The sequence below is a fragment of the Myotis myotis genome, unplaced genomic scaffold (genome assembly GCF_014108235.1).
Source record: "Myotis myotis isolate mMyoMyo1 unplaced genomic scaffold, mMyoMyo1.p scaffold_m19_p_6, whole genome shotgun sequence".
In the NCBI taxonomy this organism is placed as follows: Eukaryota; Metazoa; Chordata; class Mammalia; order Chiroptera; family Vespertilionidae; genus Myotis; species Myotis myotis.
This window is the reverse complement of record NW_023416368.1, coordinates 52,244,086-52,256,192: the sequence shown is the minus strand read 5'-3', so window position 1 is coordinate 52,256,192 and position 12,107 is coordinate 52,244,086. Positions and strand designations below refer to the sequence as shown.

The 12,107-nt window shown below is 39.4% G+C and overlaps 2 protein-coding genes across 8 annotated transcripts in view; one reads left to right on the top strand and one right to left on the bottom strand.

Annotated features, from left to right (window-relative positions):
- Window positions 1-5,380, bottom strand: part of ABCE1 (ATP binding cassette subfamily E member 1) — a 28,523-nt gene extending 23,143 nt beyond the window's left edge. Inside the window, exon 1 of one of the 2 annotated variants that reach the window (XM_036312740.1) lies at window positions 5,242-5,380. The gene's annotated coding sequence lies outside the window, so the exon portion shown is untranslated. Of the gene's footprint in view, window positions 1-5,237 lie in introns of both variants that reach the window. The other variant, XM_036312739.1, reaches the window with a different exon arrangement.
- Window positions 5,381-5,430: 50 nt separating this feature from the next.
- ANAPC10 (anaphase promoting complex subunit 10) overlaps window positions 5,431-12,107 on the top strand; it is a 58,007-nt gene continuing 51,330 nt past the window's right edge. For 2 of the 6 annotated variants that reach the window (XM_036312742.1, XM_036312741.1), the window contains exons 1-3: window positions 5,431-5,563; window positions 7,321-7,447; window positions 9,936-10,026. In XM_036312742.1, coding sequence (XP_036168635.1) covers window positions 7,333-7,447; window positions 9,936-10,026 — 206 coding nt within the window. In that variant the 5' untranslated portion in view covers window positions 5,431-5,563; window positions 7,321-7,332. The remainder of the gene's footprint in view (window positions 5,564-7,320; window positions 7,448-9,935; window positions 10,027-12,107) is intronic. The other 4 variants (XM_036312745.1, XM_036312744.1, XM_036312746.1 and 1 more) reach the window with 3 other exon arrangements.

Genomic DNA, 12,107 nt, shown 5'->3' with positions numbered 1-12,107 from the left:
GGGTAGAAGAGGTTGGGGAGAGGTCAATGGGGGAAAAAGGAGATTTATGTAATACTTTAAACAATAAAGAATTTAAAATTTAAAAAAAAGATAGGAGGACTTAAATTATCCCTATATTCCAATATGATTATCTGGAATTAGTGAAAAAACACCATCTTCCATCATCACACAAAAAAGAAATGATCTAGGAATCAACTTAACAAGACACATACAAATGTGAGGCAACTTTTAAAATATCATTGAAAAACATAAGACTCAACAAACAGAATGAGATTTTATCATAGAGAATAGTAACACTAGAGATTTCAACCTTCCCCGAATTTATACATTTAATCCAATCTCAAGGGGGTAGGGAGAGAGAGAAAATTAACCAAGCAAACCAAATTTAGAGCTCTTATGAGAAAAATAGTAACAGCCAGGAAAACTGAAAAAGAGCAGATGGAAAAACATGACATAATACACATGCTAAAGATGTTTACTCCCTCTCTCAAACTAAGCATTACTTCATGTAGTAGTACATGAATAAAACTATCCATCTCACTATAATGACTCTATTGATGAAAATAGCAATTTCCAAGATTCTGACCATTGTGTTGGTAGAAAAAGTAAAAACTGCATTTATCTGGGAATTTGCAATATGGACAAGATGAATTTTATGCTAACAGCACTGAAAAGAAAAGGAAACAAAGTAACTAAGTATAAACTGTACTCACTTTTAAAGCTTTTGTAAGTCTGGATATTTAACAGTGCCACCGATTATGTAGCTAAGGTCAAAGTGAATTTAAAAATCTTTTATAATACTGGGCTAGTGATAGACTTAAATTGACCTTACTTTTCTTAGACTCGTGATTTCAAGTAAACAAGTCCCTAAAGTGCCTTAATACACCAGTTTTTCAATATGTAATGAAAGAACCTGAGGCCAAGACTACTTACTGACAAAAACATTCTATTGGGTTTTTTTATGACTGTGATCCTCAATCCTCTTTTTTTTTTTTTTTACAGACTGGCTCCCCTTGTAGATCTCTGAGTATTTCTCACACATCTCAATATCATTATACTTGGAGGAGGATAAGAAATTTTGCTCCTCAGTGCTCCTCCCAGACTATTATTATTTCTCCCTTCTCACTAGAAGTTTCAGTATTTGCATTTCACATCATTCAACTTCTTTTGTCATTTACTGACCATCAGATCACTTGCTCCCACTCTTTGAGGATTTCAGTTGTTGGCTAACTTTCACCCTCTTTTATAACTCCTGTCCTAATTCTTGGTTCAATATGTTCATAAATGAATCACCTATTAACAGCCTCAGTTCATTAACCCCTCTCCTCCAATGATCTGGTTTTCCACCCTCCCTCAGCCACTCATTCTTTTGGTCAAACCCTTGACCTTGCCTTTACCAATAACTGCAATCCCTCCATAGTCTCCATTACAAATACCTCATTCACCAACCACCACTCTTATCTGTTCAGCTCACCCCTCTCATACACAACAATCCAAACCTTTGAATTCCCCCATTTCTCAGACCTACTATCACTATATCTTGACCCTACCACATTTCCACTTTTTCTCAACCCTTCATAGCTTCATTTCCCTCAGTACCCAGCTAAACTTCCATTGTCAACCATTTCTACTCAACTATAATCCTGGTTAAAAGCAACTTTTCACCTGCACACATACAGCTGAAAATGGACAGAGAAAACACAAAGCCATGCGGACTAGTGTCATTTCAAGTGAACCCTTGTGCCAACCAGCAATCACTATACCGATTTCCAGAGCTAAGTCCATTTGTACACTAAAAGACATCCACTAAGAATATCCCAGTCTTCCTCCTGTCTTTCACATCATCAGTTATTCTTTCCACTGGCTTATTCCATCAGCATTCAAACACACATCCCCTCATCGCTTTATATTTTTGTAGCAAGACTACTTAAAAGAGTTGCCTATAATCAACTGTTTCAAATTTCCATTTTTTCTGGAATCCATTCCAAGCTTTAGTGACTATAATTCCATCAAAATAGCTTATCATGCCATTACTCTTAATAGCTTTCCAAGAGATCTTTTTGGTTCTACTCTTACCTCCTTCTGTTCCAACCCCTGAAACAGTTCATTCTCTATACAGGAGCCAGAATGATCCTCTTAATGTGTAAGCCAATTCATGTCACACCTCTATTTGAAATCTTGCAATGGCTTCCCTACTCGCTCTGAATAAAAGCCAAAGTCCTTAAAATAACCAACGAGGCACTGACCAGCCTCTGTTAACATTCTGAGCTCATCTCCAACTAGTCTAGCTATTCATTTTGCCTGTCATGTTGGTTTCTTGCTGTTAAGTCCTAGTATATACCAGACACGTTCTTGGCATTTTCTCTTCTCTCTGCCTGTAATGCTATTCTCCATAGTGAGTTACATGGCTCACTCCTTCAAGTCTTTAATGTTTATTTGTCAGTGAGTTTTCCTTCTCTAGCTATACCATCAAAAAGTACACCCAACTGCCTTTTTGTCCCTCTTCCCTATTTTATTTTTTTCTTAGTTCTTCCTATTATATGGCAAGTTTATATGTATTCAACATATATGTATATACTATATATGGTGTATACAGAGTGGGGCAAAAGTTTATAGTGGTTCATATGGAAAATAATACAGAAATTAATAAATAATACAAGAATAAATTGTTTTGCATACTCACAACTGTAAACCTGCTTTTGCCCCACCCTGTATACACATTTATTGTGTGTATATGTATGTATACATACATAGTATGTATTTACATATTCTCTCTCTACACACACAGACAGTATTTTTCCTTCTCCAAGTAGAATGTACTCTATCATGAGGGCAGGGATTTTTGTCCAATTGTTTATCTCAGTGGCTAGACCAGTGTCTAGCACATAGTAGGAGCTGAAGCATGTGAATGAAGAAATAAGTTTAAATATAGTAAATAATTTTTCTATAGTTATAACAACTTCAGAAACCTTTCAAGTTATCAATATTTCACAGTGATGGTTATCCACTAAAGTATATATTGAAAGAAAATAAAATCACCAAAATGGACACTAAATATTTATGTAATACACTAAGTTATGTTAATTAATAGGTTCATTTTACCTCTTTAAAACCTTTAAAAACTGGTTGAGGTCTCATAAAGATTAGAAGAGGAAGAAATTAAATAACTTTTGAATTGTTCCAAAAAGCTATCATCCTGGAAGTGACAGCTCCCTGAAAACTGAAGATTTTTTAGTTAGCTATTAAAGTAAAACTGGACACCATACAAATCACATGGTGAATGAGTGTAATAAATTCTCTAGGGGATAAATCCTTTATCATGAAATTATTTAAATAAAACTTTATATCTGCCAAACTACTAAATGTTTCACCTAATTATTTCAAACCATCCTATTCTATATAATAAAAGGCTAATATGCAAATCAACTGAACAGCGGAATGACAGGTTGCTATGATGCACACTGACCATGAGGGGGCAGCCACTTAACACAGGAGCTGCCACAACCCCCCCACCCCCCTAACCCCGTCAGTGCGCTCCCACAGGGGGAGGGCCGCTCAGCCAGAAGCCACTGCAGGGGGGGGCTGAGGAGCAAGGGATCCCACACTGAGAGGGTGCAGGCTGGGCTGAGGGACCCCCGCCCCTCGCACCCTCCCTCCAGTGCACGAATCTCTTGCACTGGTGCTCTAGTATATAATAAAGTGATAAGAGGTCTAAAGATATTTCAGATCTGAAAAACTGTTCAAAATAGGTACTCAAACAATGACTGTCACTGTCCTTCTCCCAGCTGGGAGGCACAAGGGAAGTGCGGCATACATGAAAAGCATCTGCAGTCTACGACCAAAATTACTGTAATACCGTGTAAAAGCATCTGAAGATCACTGTTAAATGATGCTTCACATCGCACGAAATAGTCTAACCTATGATTACTGTAGATTATTAGTCTTATAAAACATCTAGGTTGGGAGTGGTACACAACTGATTTCAGGGTGATAAAATTGAAGGCATTTAGAAGAGACACTAAATTAATATTGCTTTCTTTTCCCCCACAACAATGAAATGATCTTCCTAAATGAATTATTATTTTTTTTCTTAAATAGGGAGAACAAGGTTTTTAACTAAAAATAAAAGAAACCCTTTTGGTTCAAACAGAGGTTGAGAGCCCGTGGTTAATACAGCCAACGCATTATTGTCCGGGAGCTGGGACAGGATGACTACTCCCAGGCCAGGGGACCCACGGACTGAGGGCTGCAACCCCAACGCCGCTGCCGTTCACGCCTAGTGAGCAGTCCTGTGCGAGAGGATACAAGGAAAATAAAACCCTGTCCTGACAGTCCTCTCCTTAGCCATACACCGCGAACATGGGCCAATGTCCTGTATGGGACGTGGAAGGGCTCTGACCGTACTGACTGCAATGGACGAACCCCTGAAGGGAAAAACGAAACAAAACAAAAATAAAGGCACTTTGAGTGAAGACACCACCCCTGGTCTCAGGGGTCTGATTCAGGGGCAGAGGGAATAGTCACTAAGGGGGAAAGCGCCGAATGCTATAAACGCGCACCCCCCCCCCCCCCCCCAAAAAAAAAGCTAAAGGCGCTAAACTGGGAGATTAGCTGGGATCACTCCAGTGAAAAGCCGGGTACAAGCTGTTCGACGAGAAAAGCAGAGTGACGTCCGGCCATCGTTCCTGCCAAGGCTGGGAGTGGACGAGGACTACTCAACCTCACCGCAGCAATGACTGTGGAAGGAGATGCCACGACTCATGCCACGGTTACCAAACGGGGGAAGAAAAGGCCACGACTCCCCCAGACCAGACACGCACGAGTGAAAATACACCCGTTTTCCTGTGCCCGGGGAAGAGGGGGTGCTGGGGGGTGCTGTACATTCGGAAGGTGCCTGCCTCTCTAGGGGGCTCAGCTCCGGGCAGAAGCGGGGTACAGGGGGATGGCAGCGGCGGGGGCTGTCAGGTCCGGGTATAATGTGGATATTCTTTTTCTTCAACGTTATCGTTGAGACGGCATCGAGATGGGTCTATTCTCGCAGCCTCCGGCGGGGCTGGCGGGCAACAGCGGCCGAGACCCAGATCAGCTGGAAGCGGAGCCCGACGCGCCGCGCCCTCGCCGGCTGCCACGCGCCGCTGCGGTCCCCGTCGCCGCCACCTGAGGCCTAATCAGAGGTTCTAGAGTCTTTACCTCGCGGCGGAGGGCGGCCAATGGCCGAACGCCCCGGGGCTACTTACCTACCTGGAGAGAGCGACCCCCTGGCGGAGGGGAGCGCAGAGGCCAAATCGGCGTTTGCTGTCACTTCTCAGGTCCACAACGTGTTCCTACGGCGTCCGGCCAAAATGGCGGTGCCCAGCCGCGCCTCGCGCACGCCTCGGGGACGTAGGGCGCGCACGCGACGGCGAGCGCCGGGCGCGACGGAGAGGCGTGACGTCGTTGCGATGCGACGCCAATTCGACGTCACTGGGAAGCCGGGCTGCCCGGAGGAGCTCAGTGGGAGTGGTGCGGCTCTGCTGCAGGGCATCCTGGAAACCCGAGCTGCAGCATACTCGGTCTGCAAGCTGTAAGTGCCTGAGCTTTTCCCGACGTGGAGAAGGTTCTCCCGCAAGCACATGCGTTCTCTCCCCCAACCTCAGTCTTTTTGTTTTGTTTTCCGCGCCCAATTTCCAGGCCGGTGGGTCAGGAATGGAGCTTAGCCATGGCCCGTGTTAGCCCTTCCATTCAGCACAGGCGTCCAGCAGGACCCGAAGAGTCTGGTGCAGACGCTGACGTTCCTCCTTGGGACTCGGCTCCTTCTGGACCGTATGGCCAGGAACCCAGTCTTACCTGAACTCCGTGTTTTATCCACTTGGTGGCGTCCAGTACCAAGTCCGCCAGTTGAATTCCTCTCTAGTAGAGAAATGGGCCTTTCTTTTCTTTTTACAAATTTGACAGTTTTGAACACAGCTTGTAATTCAGCTTGTGAAAAAAAACAAAACTCAGGTCCTGGTATAATGTGGATATTCTTTTTTTTCAACGTTATTCAGCTTGTAATAATGGTCAGAGATTTAATTTTCTCACCTTAGACCTTACTTAACTTGAACATGGCAAGTACTTGTATATTGAATATATTTATATCTATATATCTATATCTATATCTATATATCTATATATATCCATTTATTCATTCAGTAAATTGCTAATTGAGCATTTAAGTTTTAGGCTTCTACGAACTTTACAGTCCAGTGCTATTTAGTGAATATCTAAGTGCTGGTGTGGGGATTAGGGAACAACTGAGATCAAATAGGAGGTATCAAGGAGATAGTATATGGAACTATTGATCTAGGTTTATAATAGCATGTGTAACGATGTTCAGTAGCTGTAACTTCGAATTTCTGAGGCAGTTTTTTATACTGTTCACTCTGCAAGAAGTTTTGTTTTCCCACGTTTGCATAGATGTAACAAGATTAGCAACAGATGTGAAAGATTAAGTAAACTTTTGATTTAGAATGGGCCAGTTACACAGACCTTGAAGCCGTTTTTCTGACTTTATCTTCTATGGTAAGAGCACATACCATCTAAATGATGCTTTTGACAACTAGTGGGAAAATGTGATTTTTCTCTGCATCACTTAATGGATTATTTAAAATGGAGACCCATATTCACATATTTTGGGAATAAGAGTAGTTCTGAGTTTTGTTTTGTTTTTTAAATATATTTTATTGATTTTTTACAGAGAGGAAGGGAGAGAGATGGAGAGTTAGAAACATCGATGAGAGAGAAACATCGATCAGCTGCCTCCTGCACATCTCCTACTGGGGATGTGCCCGCAACCCAGGTACACGCCCTTGACCGGAATCGAACCTGGGACCTTTCAGTCCGCAGGCCGACGCTATATCCACTGAGCCAAACCGGTTTCGGCTATCTGAGTTTTCTAAGGGAAAAAAATGGCATTTGAATTAAGAAATGTTACTCATAGAGGAATAGCACTGTATAAAGCTGTGGAATTATAGATCAAGTCAACCTCTTTGACAGGAGAGGAAATAAAGTCCAGACCTGCCCAATGTCTAGGCTAGTTAAAGAAGGGGCTGAAGCTAAAACGGTAATCCTGTGCCCCTTTTCCCACTGTACTCTGCTGCTTGACACATAAAATATTTTACAAGCTGCATTCCCAAGATTTCTAAAATTACAGTGGTTGATTTATGTTAACTGCATTTGAGAATAAGATGATTATTATCAAGGGTCTATTAGTGATCCATTTTGCTATTAAATGTTTATTTTTACCTTTTGAAAAAAAATTCAGGTCCTGGTATAATGTGGATATTCTTTTTTCCTATATAGAATATTTTAAAAATGACCACACCAAACAAGACCCCTCCTGGTGCTGACCCTAAGCAGTTGGAAAGGACTGGCACAGTACGGGAAATTGGGTCACAAGCTGTTTGGTCACTCTCATCTTGCAAACCAGGTAAAATAAAACAAAAAAGCTGTTTGCAATAACTACTCACTAGTACAGTTTTCTTGTATTCTGGACTGACTTTAATATCATTTTTGTTTATATACTTCATCTTAATTCTAAAATAATTTGAGTTTTCATCTGTTATATATCTCTTCACAATTGCTTTACTACTATCCACTTGAATTTAACTGCATATGTCATAAAGTCTCTTCTTTATCCTCCCCTATCTCTGCTGTGATTAAGTTATTTGGGATAAGTGGGTGATACATTTTTTGAGTGATTACATATCCCAAAGTAACTTTATTTTACTCTTGGTTGAGATAGAAATCTTGAGTGTCAGTCTTTTTCTCTCAAAAATTTTGTGGATACTGTTTTACCATTTTCTTTTTTGTCGTTGCAAATAAGATGGTGTATATCTGTCTTGCTCTCTCTTTTTTATATAACTTGTTTTTTGGAAGCATTTAAACCAAGCATGTCTAACTCAAAGGCTAACACGGGCCAAATAAACAAGGTTTGTTTATGTGGGCCGCAAAAAAACAAAAGCTTCAATTTTCATAGAAATGTAGGTTTATTTTGATAGAGACATGCTGAATACAAAGGGCTGAAATAAATGAGTAACCATTAACATAACATAATAGAACATTTTAATAAAAATTAATATTTTCGTGAACATTAACTTATCAGACACTGAATAACTGCACCAATTAATAAGCGTAATGCAAATAAACCTATTTTTCTTGTTCTCCAAAAGTGAAATATTTCCGGTTGCGCACACCAAACAAGTCAGTCCAAGACTAATGACATGGCAATTGGCTGCTAAAATATTCGCTGCTAGTATTAGTGGAGAGAAATAGTGCGCCTGCGTGTAAGGCACATAAGGGAAATGAATGCAACACGATTATAGTAATCAGTCATTAGCGAACGTTGTAGTTCATTGTTAATAATTATGTATAACAGGATATTGTAAAAATTAAGTTAGGAGATTTTTATTAAAACGTTTCTTACATACCGCAAAAATATTCGTTGTGGGGCGCGAGTTTGACATGCTTGATTTAAACCATCCTGTTTATCAAACTTTCTGGACAGATATATATATGTACACATATATGTATAGTTATATATGTGTATACACACACACACACATATATATACAATAAGTGGCCCAGATTATTATGACCACCTGACGTTTGTAGGCAAATTAGCTATAATTTCGCGCTGAAGTTGCTAGAGGGCCAGACCATTATAAATAGGGAAGCAGGTTGTTTACCACGACAGTAGAAGTTATTTTTTTCTGAAGAGATGGGTAAACAATGCGATTTAACAGCCTTTGAACGTGGGATGATTGTTGGCGCTCAGAGCCATGGAGCGAGTATCAGCAAAACAGCCGAAGGCCTGTTTGAACAGCTTTGCTGTCTGCAGTTACCAAAATAAAACGTCTCCAATTCACATAGAAACACAAGGATTGGACAGTCGAGCATTGAAAAAAAGTCATGTGGTCCAATGAATCACGTTTCCAGTTGCATCATGCAGATGGAAGAGTGAGAATTTGGCGGAAACAGCATGAAAGCATGCACCCCATATGTATGAGTACAACCCTTCAAGCTGGTGGGGGCAGTGTTATGGTTTGGGGCATGTTTTCCTGGCATGATTTGGGCCCTTTAATTCGTGTGGAACAACATCTGAATAGCACAACATACCTAAGTACCATTGCTGATCAGGTTCATCCTATCATGTTGATGGCGTATCCCAATGGAGATGGCTTCTTCCAATAAGACGATGCACCATGCCACAGTGCTCGTATTGTGCAGGAGTGGTTTCAAGAACATGAGGGAGACTTTACCTTGCTTAGGTGGCCCCCACAGTCACCAGATCTCAATCCACTTGAGCATCTGTGGGACGAAGTTAAAAGAGCCATCAGGCAGCTGGTTCCACAACCATCAAATCTCACAGAACTGGACAGTGCTATTCATCAGGCATGGTGTCAGATTCCTTGCATCACCTTTCAACATCTTGTGGAGTCAATGCTAAGAAGAATTGCCACAGTATTGAAGGCAAAAGGTGGCCCAATAAGTACTACTGATGGGGTGGTCATAATAATCTGGCCATTCAGTGTATATTTATATGTGTATATATATAAATATATATATATATATATATATATATATATATATATATATATATATGGTTATTTTATATTTTATTATTATTTTTTATTTTTTTAAAATATATTTTATTGATTTTTTACAGAGAGGAAGGGAGAGAGATAGAGAGTTAGAAACATCGATGAGAGAGAAACATTGATCAGCCGCCTCCTGCACATCTCCTACTGGGGATGTGCCCGCAACCCAGGTACATGCCCTTGACTGGAATCGAACCTGGGACCTTTCAGTCCGCAGACCGACGCTCTTTGCACTGAGCCAAACCGGTTTTGGCTATATTTTAAATATACAGCTCTTTCTTTAGCATGAGAATTTATTGTCACTTGTGGTGTTTTTAGGATTTGGAGTGGATCAATTACGAGATGACAATCTAGAAACTTATTGGCAATCAGATGGCTCCCAGCCTCATTTAGTGAACATCCAATTCAGGTAATACATTAAAAAAATTTTTTCTTGGATTTATTGCAGTGATGTTGGTTAATAAAATTTCATAGGTTTCAAGTATGCAGTTCTGTAATACAGCATCTGTATATTGCATTGTGTTCACCACACAAAATCGTCTCCTTCCGTCACCATTTATCCTCTTCTACCTCTCTCACCCCCCACTTTTCCTTTGGTAATCACCATATTCTGTGAGTTGTATTTTTTTTTCCCCTCTTAATCTTTTCACCCAGTCTCCCCTCTGTCAGCTATCAGTCTGTTCTCTCTATCTATGAGTCTCTTTCTATTTTGTTTATTAGTGTATTTTGATCATTAGATTCCATATATAAGTGAAATAATATGGAATTTGTCTTTCTCTGACTGGCTTATTTCATAATACTCTCCATGTCCATCTATGCTGTTGCAAAAGGTATGATTTCCTTTTTTTTTTTTTACAGCCAAATAGTATTGCACTGTGTAAATGTACCACAGCTTTTTTATTCACTCATCTACTGCTTGGCAGTTTGGCTGCTTCCAGATCTTGGCTATTGTAAATAATGCTGCTTTGAGCATAGGGGTGCATATAGTCTTTCAAATCAGTGTTCCAGTTTCTTCAGATATATTCCCAGAAGTGGAATAACTGGGTCATAAGGTAATTCCATTTTTATATTTTTGAGATAACTCCGTACTGCTTTCCACAATGGCTGTACCAATCTGCATTCCCACCAACAGTGCACAAGGGTTCCTTTTTTTCCACATCTTCACCAACCTTGTTGTTTGTTGATTTATTGATGATAGCCATTCTGACAGGTTTGAGGTGATAACTCGTGGTTTTAATTTGCATTTATCTGATGATTAGTGGTGTTGAGCATCTTTTTATGACTATTCGCCATCTGTATGTTCTCTTTGGAGAAGTGTCTGTTCAGGCCCATTTTTCCATTGGATTGTGTTTTTTGGTGGTGTGTTTTATAAGTTCTTTATAAATTTTGAATATTAATCCCTTATCGGATGTATCATTGGTAAATATGGTCTCCCATTCAGTCTTTTCATTTTGTTGATGGTTTCTTTTGCTGTGCAAAAACTTTTTAGTTGATGTAGTGCCATTTGTTTATTTCATTTCCCTTGTTCAAGGAGATATATCAGAAAAAAATATTGCTAGGAGAAATGTCCAAGATTTTACTGCCTATCTTTTCTCCTAGGATTTTTATGGTTGTGAATCTTACATTTAAGTCTTTAATCCATTTTGAGTTTATTCTTGTGTATGGTGTAAGAAGGTGACCTAGTTTCTTTTTTTTTTCTTCCCCATATCTGTTCAGTATCATTTATTGAATACACTGTTTTTACCCCATTGTATGTTCTCATTTCTTTTGTCAAATATTAATTGACCATAAAGGTGTGGGCTTATTTCTGGGCTCTCTATTCTGTTCCATTGATCTATATATCTGTTTTTATACCAGTACCATGCTGTTTTGATTACTATGGCCTTATAGTAGAGTTTGATATCAGCTAGCATGATTCCTTCAACTTTGTTCTTCTTTCTCAAGATCACTGTTGCTATTCAGGGTCTTCTGTGGTTCCATATAAATTTTTGGCATAAATGTTCTAATTCTGTGAAATACGCCATTGGTACCTTGGTAGGAATTGCACTGAAGCTATAGATTGCTTTGGGTAGTGTGGACATTTTAATGATGTTAATTCTTCCTATCCATGAACATGGTATGAACTTCCACTTATTTGTATCTTCTTCCATTTCTTTTTTCAGTGTCTTATAATTTTCTGAGTATAGATCTTTTATATCCTTAGTTAAATTTATTTCTGGGTATTTTTTTAATGCAATTATAAATAGGATTGTTTTCTTAGTTTCCCTTTTATAGTTCATTATTTGTGTATAAAAATGCAACTGATTTCTGGATATTTATTTTGTATCCTGCTACATTACTGAATTTATTTCTCAGATATAGTAGTTTTTTGGTGGAATCATTAGAGTTCTCCAAGTAATACATTTTTGAATTTTTCAATTTGTGTAGGTTACAAGTGGGCAAAGAAATCTATTTTTATGACATAGTTTAAAAAGTATAGAAATTATAGTG